Source organism: Pseudoliparis swirei, chromosome 6 (assembly GCF_029220125.1).
Source record: "Pseudoliparis swirei isolate HS2019 ecotype Mariana Trench chromosome 6, NWPU_hadal_v1, whole genome shotgun sequence".
NCBI classification, from domain to species: domain Eukaryota; kingdom Metazoa; phylum Chordata; class Actinopteri; order Perciformes; family Liparidae; genus Pseudoliparis; species Pseudoliparis swirei.
The window spans coordinates 8,630,789-8,648,014 of NC_079393.1; the positions used below are offsets into that span (position 1 = coordinate 8,630,789).

General features: G+C 46.0%; 2 protein-coding genes across 3 annotated transcripts in view; one reads left to right on the forward strand and one right to left on the reverse strand.

Annotated features, from left to right (window-relative positions):
• LOC130195459 (uncharacterized) overlaps window positions 1-3,976 on the reverse strand; it is a 37,074-nt gene extending 33,098 nt beyond the window's left edge. Inside the window, exon 1 of the mRNA XM_056416992.1 lies at window positions 2,847-3,976. Coding sequence (XP_056272967.1) covers window positions 2,847-2,978 — 132 coding nt within the window. The 5' untranslated portion in view covers window positions 2,979-3,976. The remainder of the gene's footprint in view (window positions 1-2,846) is intronic.
• Window positions 1-17,226, forward strand: part of LOC130195453 (A disintegrin and metalloproteinase with thrombospondin motifs 20) — a 76,886-nt gene that overhangs the window by 20,922 nt on the left and 38,738 nt on the right. For both annotated transcript variants that reach the window (XM_056416985.1, XM_056416984.1), the window contains exons 9-15: window positions 70-216; window positions 3,885-4,026; window positions 4,399-4,503; window positions 13,326-13,471; window positions 13,739-13,920; window positions 15,422-15,558; window positions 15,774-15,891. In XM_056416985.1, the coding sequence (XP_056272960.1) occupies window positions 70-216; window positions 3,885-4,026; window positions 4,399-4,503; window positions 13,326-13,471; window positions 13,739-13,920; window positions 15,422-15,558; window positions 15,774-15,891 (977 nt within the window). The remainder of the gene's footprint in view (window positions 1-69; window positions 217-3,884; window positions 4,027-4,398; window positions 4,504-13,325; window positions 13,472-13,738; window positions 13,921-15,421; window positions 15,559-15,773; window positions 15,892-17,226) is intronic.

The following is a 17,226-nucleotide window of genomic DNA, read 5'->3' on the forward strand; positions in this document are numbered from 1 at the left end:
CTGTGTGTATTCCCTGTATCCCTCTCGACCCAACCGACCCCCCCTCTGGTTTTTCCCTCTCCGCACCAGGTTCAACATGCCTCACGATGACAACCCAAAGTGTCGGGAGGCGGGCATGAAGCACCAGTACCACGTCATGGCTCCCACCCTCAACTATGACACCAATCCCTGGTCGTGGTCCAAGTGCAGCCGCAAGTACATCACGGAGTTTCTAGAGTAGGTACCTGCTTACCTCAGTTTTAAACCTGATTTATCATCGAAACATTTCAGAAAAGTATATATATTTCTCCTCCAATCTCATATTATCACGTCCACACTTTGAGTTTGCCATTAACTTTCTCACTTGTTGTGACGTGGCCGACTAAACAAACTGCTGCAACGTCTCTCGCGGTGCTCTGTCGGCAGGTCAGTGCAACGTAAACTGTGTCGACTTGTTATTGCCTGCTGTTGAAAGAGTATTTCCTGTTTGAATCCGAGGGGTCTTCTCCAGATGACCTGAGCAATGGATCTTCTCGCAGCCCCTCGGCCGTCTCCCCCGCGCCGACAGGGCCGTGCTCTCAAGACGCCGGGCAAACAGTAATCCAGTCACTCGCCTGCTTTCCACACACGAAACCCCCGTAGCACGGGGCAACGGCTCATTCAGCAATTCCTAACCTGCGCTGTGGTCACTGATCCCGGTGAAAGGCTTCCCTTTAAGATGGGAAATGTCAGTTATAATTATATCTTCCCAGGACACGACCCTTCAATCTTTGCCTCCTTTCCTCTGTTAATTGTGGAGGCCTTCACAAAGGACGGCCTTGTTGACCACATGCATCACTGTCGGGCAGCGCCTCGTATTGGAGCTTTACGGTTGTGTTTAACAGCGTTTCCAGCCACTATGATTGGGCAGAACTTTCGCTTTTATTAGTTGGCACGGTCCATGACAGCTGTGGGGGTTTTTTTTCCTCTTTTTTTTCGTGGAAATTACTGCACCAAACCAAGAGTGCGACGTAAATATGAAAATGCGTTCATGATACACTTCAACATTTGTTTAACCATATGGGATATATATCAAACAATGCAGGTATGAAGAGAGCGTTTCAGTGTGGGAGCCACAGCGGTGGGAAAAGACCCACGAGAGCGTCATCCAAGTGCTTTTGAAATCCGTCCCCGGGCCGACAAAGAGGAGCATTGATTCAAAGTGCTCCTTCTCCAGCACTGGTCCCGCTCACTGGGCCAACCGATGGTCAAGTATGTCAGTGTTGTGACTGGCCATTCTCCCTGAAGAGCAAATTCAATCTGCACAACTCTGCTACCAGTTAAAAAAGAAAAGAAAAGAGAAAGGCCGCGGCGCCGCTCAAACGTCCCCCCTCGTTCAAAAGGATTCCCCCCCCCCCCCCCCCATTCTATCCCACTGTTGCTGTAATAATGTGCACTGAACTCCTGCACCTGAGCGCTGATGAAAAGCGTCCTGCTGTTGTGCGGCGTTATTTTTGCATCAACTGCTACATAAAGCAACCATTCATTTCCCTTTCTCACAGATCCGTTTGATTTAAGCCTCAAAATCCAAATATAAAAGTAAAATGAAAATCTTTGGCTGTTGCCACACACTAATTGTTGTGTTGGCTGGGTTTTAAAACCACGTAATCAGTGGTAGGGGGCAAGCCCTATCATTTTCCATTACACGCCTCAAAAATTAGCCAAACTGCTACTTTTATGAACTTCCATGTGAAGTACATTTTAAATACTTAATCCGACAAGTGAAAATGGTAAGAAAACTGGACTAATAGATGTTGCCATGTAACTTCCACAGTGGATTACTTACGGTAATACAGTTACACGTTTACTGAAAAGGTTTGAATATGCAAGTGAGGCAGGTTTTTACAGAGGGAAGTTCAAGTATCTCTTTTTATCACAACATACATCTGAAAATACTGTCAACAGCCATTCAAAATACATTTTCGCCATGTTTTTATCAATACAATGTTGTCATGGTGATATACTGTATGCACAAACCCCTCATTTAAAAAGCTTTAAAGAACACAGATAGGAAGTTACAGGGTGTAAGTGCTACTGAAGTGGAGGTTTCAGGGTAATTATTACCCTGACACCTACCCAGTTGATCACTCACATTTAGACAAATGTTCTTTTTGCAAATATGCAAATGAGGCAATATCTAATGCAAACTTTTTGTAAACTCAGGATAGATCTACAGAAGTCAATAGTGTAGTAAAATAAACACCTGGATGTGTATTTAGGAAGTTTTCTTTCCACTAGTCTGAGAGAACGACCAGACGTAGTGTGAAAGCAAAATAGCCCTAAATCTCCAAAAAGTGCATTATAAAACAATATTTCTGATGAGTGTCTCGCCTGAATAAAATCAAGATAGATCTTTATTGTCGGGATGCTGCTCCAAATTCAACTAAACCTCGGTCATTACCCTGTCCTATATCTCTCTGTGCTATAATCGGTCCACTCTGTCAGAGACAAAACTCAAACATGACCGCATGGCTGCAGTTTACTTGGAGCCGTTTGATCAAGTGATGCTCCGAGTCGTTTCCTCTGCAAAATAACATCAATCTGACATCGGAGTCGTCTTCTCGCACTGCTTGCGGAAGGAAACCCAGTATGGCGTGCATGGAAACTATTATTGTTTAGTCTCTTTTACGACGAGCGCACAACAGCCCGCTAAAAGTCATCTTATAAATAAACTGACTTTCAAGTTTCCCCCAATGGCTGCCAGGTGTGCAATCTTCTCTCGTGCCAGAGAGGAATTGCTTCGCTATCTCAAATCCAAACGGCCAATATTCTTTTTTCTTTTTCGTTTCATTTTAAAAAAAAAATAATTACAAAATGACCACACTGACCCTTTCTTCCTCCGTCTGTCTGTCCGTCCTGGTCTTAATAATCATTCCATTAGGTTCCAGATTAGACAGATGACCAACTGATGAAAGATGCTGTAATATGGGAATGTCTGTAGGCTGCTCCATGGTTTTCATTCACAGTCTCCTCCACTGTGGGTTTATTCCTCTCATGCGATCTCTCCCCTGACTGTTTGCTGCAGTTTATGACATTATGGAAATAAACGTGGAAAGAAGCAAGTCACCGTAACCGTGGAGAATCCGGTGTAAATATTGGCCCGTCACGTTAGCCGGCCCGTGCGTGGAGCAGGTGTTTTAGAAGCGGATCAAATTTGTCCGAGCGGCGCAGGCATGTTGTGTAATTGCACATCAATACGCGTCTCATCAGCCAGTCTCCTTTCTCAAAAGTAAACAAGAGATCCTTTTGAGCTCCGCTAACGTGTTTGACTTTGTGCCTTTTCACCGGCGTGACGGCCGACGCCTTTACACGCAGGACGTCGGCGCAAACATTCGGTCCAGCTGTGCTTTTGTTGTCTCCGCTGCTGCGTCGTGGCTCAGGGTGCGGCGCCGCGCACTCTGTCATTACGCCGCAATGCTGGCGCTGGCTACGATTTATGTAACTTAATCAGGTGCTGTAGGATTCTCCAAATTCTGCTTTTTTTATCCTTCTTCTGCACAGATAAAAACGCGGACGGCGTGCAGAATCTTTTCAGTCTGTGTCAAAACGCTTTTGTATTCAGTCCGTGGCGCCGGACTCCAGTTTCATAGTGGCAGCATTTACTCACAGGCCATTGAGGGGAAGTGATATCAGTCGCTCTGTTGGGTAACTTCACAGACCACCCACAGGGGGAAAACACATCTGAGGATGGTTTACTTTGCCCTCTTATGAAAGAGATGACACGTTTTGATACTTTTTTTGGGTTAGAAAATACTGGATTATCCTGAAAATGTTAAAATGAAAGTGTGGCTTGTGTGTGTGTGTGCGTCTTCTATTAATATTTTCTTCATCTACTGTACCCGCATTCTTACTTTTTGTTTTTTCAGCACCGGCTATGGGGAGTGCCTCCTCGATGAGCCCGGAGGCAGGACGTACGAGCTGCCCACCCTCCTCCCTGGTCAAATCTACAACGCCAACAGACAGTGTGAACTGATGTTTGGACCCGGTTCCCAAATCTGCCCTTACATGGTAAGTTGGCTCGCTATCAAAGCGAGCAAAACCACGCTTTAAAAAAAAAATGAATTAAGACTTCAGGTGGAAGTAGATCTAAGATAGTCGTCGTCTGCTCTGAGATACAGTTGTCCATGAAGGCCAACAGATATGAAACCAGTCAGTTATTTGCATTTGTTTTGTATTTCCTCTTAGTTGTAATATAGAGTAGAAAAAAGATAATCGGTAAATGGCCACGCAGAATGTATGGCATGCATTTTCGACTGAAATACTGTTTGAAGAAACCAAAAAACAATCACACACTCTTTTCCCCAAAAGCTTAAGAGTGTCACAGTATGAACAATCTCTTTTGCTGATATGGCAAGAAATCAAATCTGTTCCCCCCCACAGAAACAGTGCAAGAGGCTCTGGTGTACCAGCGCAGAGGGGGACCACAAAGGATGTCGCACACAGCACATGCCGCTGGCTGATGGGACCGACTGTGGAAATGGAATGGTGAGTCAGTCCACATGTGGATCTGTGTGGATTAATGAACCGATCATAGGCGGGCTTTTTTTCCCCCCTACATTAACATGTTTTATGACACTTGTCGCGCTGCAGTTGATGTTCCAGGCCTGTGGGTTTGGGGGCGTCGGCTTAGCTCTCAGTCCAGCAGCACAGTTAAGCTGTTGGAAAATTCTGCTGAACTCTAATCGCTCCTTCACTCACGCCTAAATAAAGATGTTCTCCACGACTTCTTGTGGGAGGAAATGCATCTCACAAAGGATTCCTATTTTGCTTTATTATTATGACCCTGAAGTAGTAAAGCCCACCCATCGAGTATTTGAAGTCGAGTCGAAAAAACACAACACATGATTAATTGTTTGCAGCTACCGTGAAAACAGATTTTATTTTTTGCTTCGAACACAAATTATGGATCGGATTAAAATTTCGGTTTGGATCCGCACATTGCAACACTGAATGTATTTCATCTTCCTGTGTCCCTCTGCCTCGATCCAGTTGAGACTAAATGCATTGCAGACACAAGTCAAGCCTCCCATGTGGGGCTGCTTGGAATTCTGATGCCTTCACCCTCCAGTTCACCTCCTCTACCAAGAAAAAGGAATAATTTATCATGCATTACATTCTGGTTGCAGAAACCCATGTAAATGTGGTCAGGTGATGGCCCCAGTTAGAAACTTGAAGCTTTACCCTCTGTGTTGTTACGGGGCCCCAACCCCCATTAGCCCTCATGTTCTCCTCGCTCTGGGATGCTATGCTAATTAGAGCCGAGACGGCGGGTCAGTCACTGAGGATACACGGAAAGAAGGGCTGCAGGGCAGGGGGGCGGAAAGAGAAGGAGAGCAAGAAAGGAGAGAGAGAGAGAGAGTCTTGAGAGGGAAAGGTGAAGACGTGGGCCCTTTGAAAGAGGATGCCACCCGCCGTTCACAGTTGAGTCACCTTGTTGTGAACCCATGACCCTAAAACCTCTTAGAAAGGCGGGTGAGTGGGTCAGTGGTCAGGCCGTAACAGAGCCGTGGCGGAGGCCGGCCAGCGCTCTCACAAAAGACCTCACATCAGTGATTCTGCAGTGCAGGAGGTGGGAGAGAAGGAGGAGGAGGAGGGAGGAGGAGGAGGAGGAGGAGGAGGAGGAGGAGGAGGAGGAGGAGGACGTAGAAGGGGATGAGAATTTGGTGAGCGGCATGGTGTTTAGCATTCGGAACATGCATGAGGGAAGGAGAAAGAGAAGGAGGGTTCTCTACTCTCTTTAACCTTCTGCCCTCCGGGAGTCTTTTTTTTTATTTTATTTTTATTTATTTTGTATTAACAAAAAATGTTGTTTTACAGAATATTTGGAGTGAAATAGCATTTACAGTTTGTTTTGCTGAAAATATTATTTTACAAAAGAAAATATACAAATGTATAACCTTGTAGAAATCACCACACAAGGATGATGGTTGTTTTTTTTTAACATAAGATGAAAACAAGGAGAAAAAATACACCAAAAAACAAGGCAAAACAAAACAAAAACATTACACAACTTTTTCCCCGTCCCACCCCTCCCCTTGTATGGCTCTCAGTTTCCTTTCATTTATACATCTACAGTCTCTACACAGTTTACCTACACCCATCCGTACACATTTGTATCTACATAAACCAATACAGCACTCACAACAAAATAAAACCAAAAAATAAATAACCTGCAGCGGGCTTAATTTGGCGCCGGTCTCACACCACCACGATCAGCCGAGTCCAAGTCTTCTATCCCTTTTTTTAATATCCTTTCATCTGGCTCCGTCTCCCTCCTCACCATGTTAGGTCCGGGATCAGCCCCGTCTAGGGAGAAGAGGTTAACGGGGGATAGCTAACATCTTAATCCAACTACAACAACCGGGCTAAACTGTAATGGCCCTGGGATCGCAGCCCCCACACCGCTCTCAGCCCGTATGTGGGAGAAACCTGAGGAGTCGTGGTGATGGTTTAATCACAGCGAGTGCTTTGCTTTAATAAGCTGCGAACCCGTAACCCAATTTCAGCTGACTTGGCTAGATTGAAATAGATGTTGGAGCCCTGTAAACATTGATTAGGTCATTTGCCGGTTCAAAGAGGGCTGGACATTCAAAAAAAAGCTCTAAGTATTATTAAGTTACATATAACTACTTGTAATACAGACCTACTTATAGTCAAGGAAAGGCTGCAACAACACTTGCTTGTTACTTTTTAACCACATCGATGCCAGTATCCTTCCCATCTGAACGTCTGTCGATCCCCAAATCAAATTGAAAGGTAAATTCAGGGATCCTCCTCTGGGGAACACGGTCTGAACAAATTGTATCCAAATGCAACCAATATGTGTCAAAAAATCAAACAATGCTCGTCTCATTGTAGCGTTAGAGGAAAAGGGATCCTCAAGGCCATGAGAAACGATCCTCATGTCTGCACAGACTTTCCTGGTGGTCCATCTAATTGCGGTTGAGATCAGAACCAACCAACAAATGTCCCTCCAGCCTTATAAAACCACAACAATAATATGAGATCCTTAGTAGTGTAAAAAAATAAATATGTAAATGACCAAATGCACAAACGGTTGTCCTTTATTTCGGTGTGTGTCTGAGCGGAGGCCCCGCCTTCTGTTTGTGGCGCTGAGGGCCCAGTGTCCCCGTCATGCAGGGGGCTGTTTGAAGTAGCGCGAGTTGAAAGAGATTGAGACCCTGCACCGACAGTCAGCTGCCCATACAAGAGCTCTTTTATGTGGTGTTGTGGCACGGCGTGTTTGTGTGTGTGTCTCAAAAGTCTGACAATCTACAAAACCCATATCGTTCTTCCTCCCTCTCTTGCGTCAGCGTTGCGTTGTTCCTTCTTTGTATCTCTCGGTTGACTCTCTTGCATTTCTCCGTCTCTTCTCAGACGACTTCGGTGCAACGATCGCGCCTCTTCTGCCGACTGCTTTGCTCGCTCCTTCTTCAAAGAAGTCATGGGGTTCAGGTCTGAGGCTTTACAGGGTCTCGGGTCGAGCTTCCTGGCTCTGAGGTGTTTGCAGAGCCCGGAGGGGGAGTGTGTGTGTGTGTGTGTGTGGGGGGGGTGCCCGATCTGGAGGATTACAACTATGTATCTATCTATGGGGGAAACTAGCAGCAGATATTGTCTTGGTAACCACAGCTCTCCTTTGAAGATCTCTTTGGAAGCATGTCATTAGACCAAAGCCCGCCATGTCGTTCACGCGATGACGCGGGGAAACGTCATCTCTTGTTAAAAAAAAAAAAAACCCAAAGTGGGTTTTCTCACCGGCCCGGCTGTCACCCGTTGGGACCGCGTTGTCTGCACAGAGTTTTTTGTTCAGTTGGGTTTATGAAACAGAGTTGGGACCGCATTGGGTAATTGAGGTCAGTGCCAAAAAAGTGGGAGAGAGAGAGAGAGAGGCGCGTCCTCTGGAGGAAGAGTGCAAACAAGTTTGTTTGTATCCAGCTCAGCTGAAATCGGGCAACGGGCCCTGCAGGGTTCGTGGGTCGTGTTCTCCCCCTCTGTTCCCTTCTCTTCTGACTCCCTCTGATTCTCCACTTCGTCCTATCTCTCTCTCTCTCGCTCTCTTCCCCGCTTCCTCTCTGTTGCTCAACAGTCCCTCTCACAGGGCGCCGCAGTGAGTAATGCGGTCACATGACCTTTGGCGGCGCGTCTGTCATCTGGCTCAGTGGGCCGTGCACTAACCAGGGCATCCCATCACTTGTTGTCTATAAATACCACCACCACCCTCCCTTCCCTCCATCCTCTCTTCTCTTTTCTCCCGTACTGCCCCCCCTTTTTTTCTTCGGTCGCTCTCTCTCTTCAAAAGGATCCTGTGTCTGTGTGTGTGTGTGTGTGTGTGTGTGTTTGTGGGATTCGACTGTGTGTGCATACGTGCATGTAGTACTTGTGTGTGTTGCATCTATATTTTTGCAGAATGATCTACATTTATCGTAAAGACATGCACAGTTGTGTGTGTGTGTGTGTGTGTGTGTGTGTGTGTGTAGATTAGGGGCGAGTCAGCATGGTCAATAAGGGCCTGTCGAGCCAAATCCGGGGAGCGCTTAGCCCTGAGTCCACATCCCCACCGCCGCTGCTCGGTGGGTGGCGGAGGGGGAAAGCCGCGGCAGAGCTTGAATAAACTTGTGTTTTGTTGCCAAAGTCTTTGTTGTTCTCACGTGTGACCATTTCACTGTCAGTTTGAACGAGGCCTCGACTAAAATAAAATCTCCCTTGACAACTTTTTGGGGGAATTTGTTGAAAAATGACAAACGTGATGTTTTAGATTTCATTCCATTTCAGGCGAGTGCTGGCTGAGCTTTAATTTACACGTAAAAAAAAACAAAGCTTCACAGATTCTCTCAATATAGGGCTTAATTGAGTTGTTGGTGTAAGTTAACGAAATGGGAAGTTGTTTTTGGATTTCCAAAGCATTCCTCTGAAAAGAATGACAACCTGCTCTGTTTTCAGCCAATTAGATGATAGTGAGATAGTGAAGTCTTGAAAAGTGGAGCCGGGGCAGAACGGAGTTTGCTGGCGGAGGCGGAGAGTGTTGGCTGGAACTCCCTGGCAGCCGGACAGACTTGTCGTATGATGCGGGGACGGGGTGTTTGTGTGCAAGTGTGTGTGTGTGTGTGTGCTGGAGTTTGGGATTGTGAGACTGGAATCAGTGTCGCTCTCTGCTAATCTCTGGATATTTCTGTGGATTTGGGGCGGATTGTTGTGTTGACGTTCGCATGGAATTACTGTGTCCAGTAGCCAGTGAGTGGAGCTTTCTTTGCTGGCCGTGGCGAGGGAGGAAGATGTATCTGCACAATTAAGGTGTGGTTTTAACATGAGTTTAACATACGCAGTTATTGAAATCAAAATAGTGCATGCAAGGTTATGGATTCAATGCATATCGGCAATATCTACTTTATATGTTGACTATATGTCAATGTAGTGTTTCCAATTTTCTTTTGCCCAAGTGGACCAAAAAATAAAATAGGTTTAAAAACAAAACTAGAATGGGCACTCGGTACAGCACATGCCTTCGCATATCACAAGATTGGTCATTGAATTATGAACATTTTGGCATTACTTGCATGCCAATTGGACAAAAATGTATCATGCTATGGTAAAAAAAAAGATGTTGACCTTTCCATGACCTTGACCTTTGACCCGATTGATCCCAAAATCTAATCAAATGGTCCCCGGATAATAACCAATCCTCCCACCAAATTTCATGCGATTCAAGAAGATTTTGACCTGTTCATGACCTTTGACTTTGACCCGATCGATCCCAAAATCTAATCAAATGGTCCCCGTATAATAACCAATCATCCCACCAAATTTCATGCGATTCGGTTCAATACTTTTTGAGTTTTGCGAATAACACGCATACAAATAAATAAATAAACAAATACACGGCGATCAAAACATAACCTTCCGCATTTTCAATGCGAAGCTAAAAAGCAAAAAAATCGACTAAGTTCGACTCAGCTGGACGATACACTTTTCTTCTTATAGGTGAGGATTTTGTCCGTTTTATATTGAAAATAATTATATTGATGAAGGCTAGTTCTACTAGATTACAAGAGCTAAGTGTGTCTGTACAGAGCTGTTGATGGTGCACGTGAATGGAATGGGTGGAGGGGCGGCGGTAGACTGGAATAAGAGGAAACAAATTCCAGTGAGAAGAGAGGTTGGTTGGGGTCACGGTTGCATCATGTCGTCTCTCTCGCTCTCTCTTTCTCACCATCCCCTCCCTCGTGTCATGTCTCTTCCTGCTTTTTTCCCACCTCTTTCAACTCAAAGGAAATATGAAACGGGGGAAACATGAATGCCTTGGCTAAAAAATAAATCTGTATAAATCCAGTCTGTCATAGTAGATGCCATTTGACTCATTATGAGTGCACACACATAATGATGGACCACTGAATAGCTTCATGGTCTCTCTATATTCTCTTACCTGCAGGTCAAGTTATTCGATTAGTAACAGAGCGCCATGACTTATTGCAATTCAACAGCGGTGGTCCATGTTGCACAACAGGTGACCTCAGATGTTTCAGTTTTTCTTGCAGTCCATCTTAATTAAGCATTGTGGAGGTTGACTCATCCCCCCCCCCCCCTCCCCCACAGAGCCATAAGAATAGACACCGCAACATGAAAGGTGAAGCCTTTTGGAAATGTCCGTGTTAAAATGAAAGAGCGGAGGAGCTTTTTGAATCGGTCCTCTGCCTTCTCATTCCTGCAGTGATGTATGGCCTTGTGTTCAGAAATGAGGTGCTCTCTGCAACCGTTTCCTGGCAATTACAGGGCAACTAACTTCCAAACCAGCCAGCGGAGGAGCTCAGAGCAGATGCTGCCGTCCTGAGAGACGGTTTCCCACTGCTGGGGGTTCGTGTGCTGGGGACTCCTCTCTGTGTGGCTGACTGGGAGAGCGCAGTGGCTCAAAAGTATGGCTGCAGTTTGTGTATGTGTTTGCAGACATGCACTTGTTGAGTTGGTGAGCCAGCGTGCGTCTTTGTGGAATTCCTGATTTGAAACGCAGCTGCACAGCTTTTTCTCACAAGACCTTCAAATGTCGCACCGCATTCCCAATTGAGGGCACGTTTTGACAATCTTTTCCCGGAGTGAGTCTGCCGCTGTCCTTAATGCTGGTTTGAGCTTTGCCTTTCACCCTCTGCGTCTTCCAAGTCTGTGTTTATGCACTTTGGAAAGAGAGGCTAATTGGAATTGAGCGTGGCCCCCAGATGCCTCCAGACTCTAAGCAATCACTCTCACGCTTAATGCACATTCACAGGTACACACACACACACACACATGCATCATCTCACACAGATGTTTTTTTTCTTCTCCTTCCACTCCCCCCTTTCCTTCTTTCTTCTTTTCACCCACATCACCTTTTCAAGCCAAACAAAACGGTTGTAAACACAGGGTGGCAGCGGGGGGAGTGGAATGCCTCAGAGGCTTACACAGGCGTTGGTCCTCTCTGACAGACAGTCCTGCTTGTGTTTGACAGTTCCTCGGGTTCCTGCCGCCTGGCTGCACTGTGGTGGTCGGGGGGGGGGGGGGGGTCGGGGTATATAAGGGATGCCCAGGTCCCGGTTGACAGTCCCTAAGCTAAGGAGGAGGGAAAATCCGTGTCGGCTCAAAGGAAACCGCCGAGTAAATGTTTTATGACAAATCTTTAAAAGTTTTTCTTTGACGGTTCCATAAACTCTGATTGTTTAGCTCTTTTGTCTCGAGGCGGTTCCTCAACCAACAAGAACCCTCGTGGCCTTTTTTTGTGTCCTTTAACCGCATTCCTTTCAGTCACTTTTATTTGAATAGTTCTTTCCAAATCCATTGTTTGCGCTCCAACAACGAAACTGAAACCAGGTCTGCATTATGTAACCGTGTGTGGCTTGTTTAGGAAAGACCCCGCAGCTGCTCACACCCGTCTCCACAGACTCTACATTCCAACTGCAAACTGGGCCGGGAGAGGAGAGGCGGCCCGGCCACATCTTCCGTTTGTTTACAAGTGTTTGTCTGCATGACTTTTGCAGGTGTTCACCAAAGGTAACGGCTGAAGCGGACACTGGTCAGATTAGCTATTGTCCAGCAGATGACTGGATGCCCTCCCTGGTTTATTAGCGCAATGATGAAAACCCACTGAAGCGGATCCCACACGGTTCTGTTCTCAGGTCGCAAGAGTCTTTATTTATCTGGAGAATGAGTATCGTGTCGTGGAACGGGCCTGTGGCCAGTTGAAATTATAGGGAGTTGCATTTCTCCTCTGGAAAGAACTGGTAATTGAAGTAACAACGTGTGCATGAACCTCACAGACCTGTGGGAATGAGGTGTCCTCCTCCCCGGGCGAGAGGTTTAAAAGCTTTGTATCTGAGCAGATGGAGACAGCCCAACAGCAGAAGGGAGGTCCTGATTTCCAGCCAGTCAGAAACGTTGTTCTTCTTGTTATCACAACTCTAGAGTTTCCTTATCGCGGTGCCACTGCTCCCCGTGCCTGTGTGCCCGGACGGCTGGCTACGTACCCAGACAGACGGCGTCTTGTCCTGCATTCTTTCAGTGAACAGGACCCTCCGATATCTTTAGCCACCGAGGAGGGGATTCGGTTACACACAAAGGGAAATGGGCTTGCCGTGCTTTGCTTATGAAAGCAGTGTTGGCGCTTCTTGGCAAAAAGGTGCTTGGTGGGTTCACACTGCTTGATACCGGGCGCCTTATTTTCTATGTCAAAGTGGGTCTGCTCTACTGTGTGAAAGATATTATGCAATGCTGTATTCACACACCCAGCTACGAAAAAAATGGCATTGCAAAAGGTTTTTCATTTTTGTGAAGTGTCTTGGACATTTTTGTGTTTCAATGTCAATGACTTCAGGCTTATTTACCCCTGATGAGAAACAGAGAGCACGCGTGGAAAACAGTGTGCCTTCATGCAAATAATAACATCCTCTGATTTTTAGAAGAAAAGAACACCCCCAATTAAATGATATATTTGGTTTGACATGAAGGAAGTATCCCTCCCCACATACTGTGCATTTCAGGTTGTGGTTTTCCCTCATTGACACTTCCTGTCTTCCACTATCTCTATTTGTGTCTGTATCACTACCGTTCCTTCCATCTCCCATTTCTCTTTGGACAGCTTGAGGAGTTGGACGCCTTCCTCAAGGGTAAACAAAAGCCCGATTAGGATTTATAAAAAAAATATATATATAGCTTGAGATCTAAACAGAGGTTGAAGAAGCAACAGATGAACCCCGCTCACTTTTATCCTGCAGTCTGTGTTCGTCTTCAGGTCTGTAGCAGTCGCAGTCATGTGTTGTGTGTGTGTGTGTGTGTCTGTTCACATGCAGTACTGCAGACACGGGATGTGTGTAAACAAGGAGCTGGACCTGAAGCCAGTCAACGGGGAGTGGGGGCCATGGGGGCCCTACAGTGTTTGCTCCAGGTCCTGTGGTGGAGGAACCCGGAGCAATGGCAGAGACTGCAACAAACCCGAGTAAGAAAGCATCCGGCAGTCATGACAATCAAACTGATCACAGACTGTTGATTTGTGTTCGACTCGTGCCTCAATAAGAGTTGTAAACAAGTGAGTTTGAAAGTAATTCAGCCAGTCGGAGAGGGCTTGGTTTCCTACGTGTGAAGTTAAGCGTACACAGTGTGGGGTTTGAAGTGATAAAGTCAAACGAGGAACCGACACGGCCCTCTTCTGAATTGAAAATAATTGCCGTGCTCTTGCGTTTTTCCCGTCCCGCGTTTGCTCCAGGCCCAGAAACGGCGGGAAGTTCTGCGTCGGTCGCCGGATGAAGTTCCGCTCCTGCAACACGGATCCGTGTCCGCGAGGACAGAAGGACTTCCGCGAAGAGCAGTGCTCCCACTTCGACGGCAAGCACTTCAACATCAACGGCCTCCCCCCCGCCGTCCGCTGGGTCCCCAAGTACAGCGGCAGTGAGTACACCGATGTCCTCCCGGAGCGCGCCGTCTGAACGCTCGGCCTGAGCTGCGACATCAAAGATGGATGCTATTTACATCCGAGTGTACGGTGCAGTTGGAAGCCAGTGTGTTTGGTGCATTCAACCAAACCACGATGCACGTGGGAGGCATGTGGAGACCGATTCAAGGTTCAAGGTTTTTTATTTGCCATCTGTGCCTAGACCAGCAGTCCAGACACATCGGAATTATTTTTGCAGGGTTCTCCGAGTAAACAGAGGTACAAAAAAAAAACACTATAATAATAATAATAGTAACCGTAATAATAATAGAAATATGAAACATACACTACCGTTCAAAAGTTTGGGGTCATCCAGACAATTTTGTGTCTTTATCAAATTAATTGAAAATTGAATAGACAATATAGTCAAGACATTGACAAGGTTAGAAATAATGATTAATATTTGAAGTATTAATTTTGTTCTTCAAGCTCAAAGGAAGGCCAGTTGTATAGCTTATATCACCAGCATAACTGTTTTCAGCTGTGCTAACATAATTGCACAAGGGTTTTCTAATCAGATATTAGTCTTCTAAGGCGATTAGCAAACACAATGTACCATTAGAACACTGGAGTGATAGTTGATGGAAATGGGCCTCTATACACCTATGGAGATATTTCATTAGAAACCAGACGTTTCCACCTAGAATAGTCATTTACCACATTAACAATGTATAGTGTGTATTTTTGATTAATGTTATCTTTATTGAAAAAACAGTGCTTTTCTTTGAAAAATAAAGACATTTCTAAGTGACCCCAAACTTTTGAACGGTAGTGTATATTTAAAAAAACACTGTACAAAAAACACACTGTACATAATGTGGTAAAGTGTATGCAGTATTTACAGGATTAACAGTATTAAGTACAGGAAGTAGTGAGTAGAAAAAGACAAATAAATAAGTTGCCGATGCATGCGACATGGTGACGTCTGTGTCGACTGCACGAGGGGAGAAGACGGACGAGCTTCTTGCTACTTTCTTTGTCCGACCTTGTGAACCCCACGATAAGAGTTGAACGGGTTGAATCTTCTACGCGAAACGACGGCAACATTAAAGCAACACGCAGCCCTTCCATATGGACCTCCTGGCAGCTCTCCTTCCCCCAGACAAATCTCATTCCTTTTCCCCCGAGATGGGCCGCTCGGCTCCACGAGATGACCATCTGGCACGGACCACCTTGCCTAACTTCCAGAAAGTGACTCATCTTTTGTAATTGATGCTACACAAGCAAACAGGCCGAGCCCCGGAGCCGGCGGGCTGTCGGATGCTGAAGTGATTGTTTTAAACAAATTTGACGATTCTATAGCAAGAGCTATAGGTACAGGATGAAATACGTGTTCTTCATCAGCACGTGCAAGTCATCTTGAGGCGTTTCATCTGGCACAGGATTTCAGTTGTATTAATCTCATGAGCTATATTGCAGCTTTTTCACCTTTTTGAATTTGATTTTCTCTCCGTGCAGTACTCATGAAGGACCGCTGTAAGCTCTTCTGCCGGGTGGCTGGGACGATGGCGTACTATCAGCTGAAGGACCGCGTCACCGACGGCACGGCATGCGGGCCAGACACTTACGACATCTGCGTTCAAGGCCTCTGCAGGGTATAGTGAACCTACGTGCACACACACACACACACACACACACACACACGCTTCAACATCATGTCAGCCAAGTCATGCTTACACAACATTCACATTTTGTGACGAATGAATTTTGTGATTAATGGAAAGGATGGAGCTTGAGTTTACAATCCAAGCGAATATTTTTTAAGTCGGTTGTACATCAAGTCAACAAATCCTTTCCCTCGCTTCTTCAGCAAGCCGGCTGCGACCACGTTCTCAACTCCAAGGCCAGAAATGACAAGTGCGGCGTGTGTGGCGGGGACAACTCGTCTTGTAAAACCATGGCGGGGACCTTCAACGACGCCCAGTATGGTAAGTCGACGCTCAGATTAAGGCGTCGCTATGAAACGGACTGCATGTCAGCACCTCTCCGATACGCAGAAGAGCTGAGGAAGACCTCAGTTCCACGTGGCTGCAGCGCTGATGTCATGTCTGGTTATGTTTGAACGTATTGGGCTGTATTTTCAGCTACGATACGTGCTTCGGCCGGATCTGGGAGAAGATGCAGAGCGTCAATCTTCCGCAGAGCTTTAGAAAACGGAATAACTCTCTCGGGTCTTCAGAAAGCGAAGCACAAACTCGACACCCTTTGAACTGTCCGGCATAATGCCGGTGCCTCGGCGTGGGCCAACTGCTGATTGCATCAAATCCTTTTCTTTTTTTTCCGGGGGTCTGGGCAGCGAAACAGCAGAAGCATTTACATAAAAGCCCTGGGAGTGGCCTTCATCATGTTTACTCCGTATTAGTTTGGCGCTGAGTTTGAAGCGTCTCTATCCATCTGCTTTCTTTCTGCCCTCGGTGAGCTGTTGGGGGGGGGGGGGGGGGGTAAAGGGTTTGAGGATTGTATTGAGCCTGGACCTGGCACTGAGCTCAGCCCTGGTAATTTGGCCTGACCTCAGGAAACTCGAGCGGGAGTGCAGCCCAGCCAGGATACCCCCTCTGCTCCTGGGTCTTGGCCTGTCTTTCTGTCTTTCACCCTTTTGTCCTTTTCTTGTTTGATGTCTCTCTATTTCTTACTTTCTTCCTTTGTCTCTCTCTCTCTCTTCACATCAAACCAGAGTGTTTCTTTTTAGTTTGGTTGGGGATAGTCGAAGTCGATTCACATCTTCAGAAGTCAATTGCACGTTTCTGAACGTTGACCATTGACTTGACGCAGCATTTGAACATATTCCTTGTATGTTTTAATGTGTCAATGGTATTTCTATTATTGCCATTTTTTCCGAGTATTAAAACACATATAAACTTGCTTGCTTGGTCTCTCTATCTTTATAGATAGATAGTTTTGACCTAAAGCTGACCTGAGATGTGGGCTCAGATTTTCTATTTTTTCTGGTTTCTTTCCTTGATTAAAGCAATGAAAACTTTCAATGGAAACAAGAAAAACTAACTCTAGGGTTAAATGTTCCAGAATGGAAAACATTATAATCTAATCACAGTAAATGCAAAGCAAGCAGATGTTTGTCATCAGCTTAGTCAGGACTGTCTGACAACTTGCATCAGGGGGAGCTTGTGACGCCTTCTAATTCTCCCCTGCAGGCTGTTAATACATCATCTTCTTTCTTGCTCGCGGAGTGTAGAGGGAAGCATGTTTGAGGTGAACACCGGCGTTCCCGGAGTTCAGTTTCTTTCCCCCAGGGTGCTGTGTTT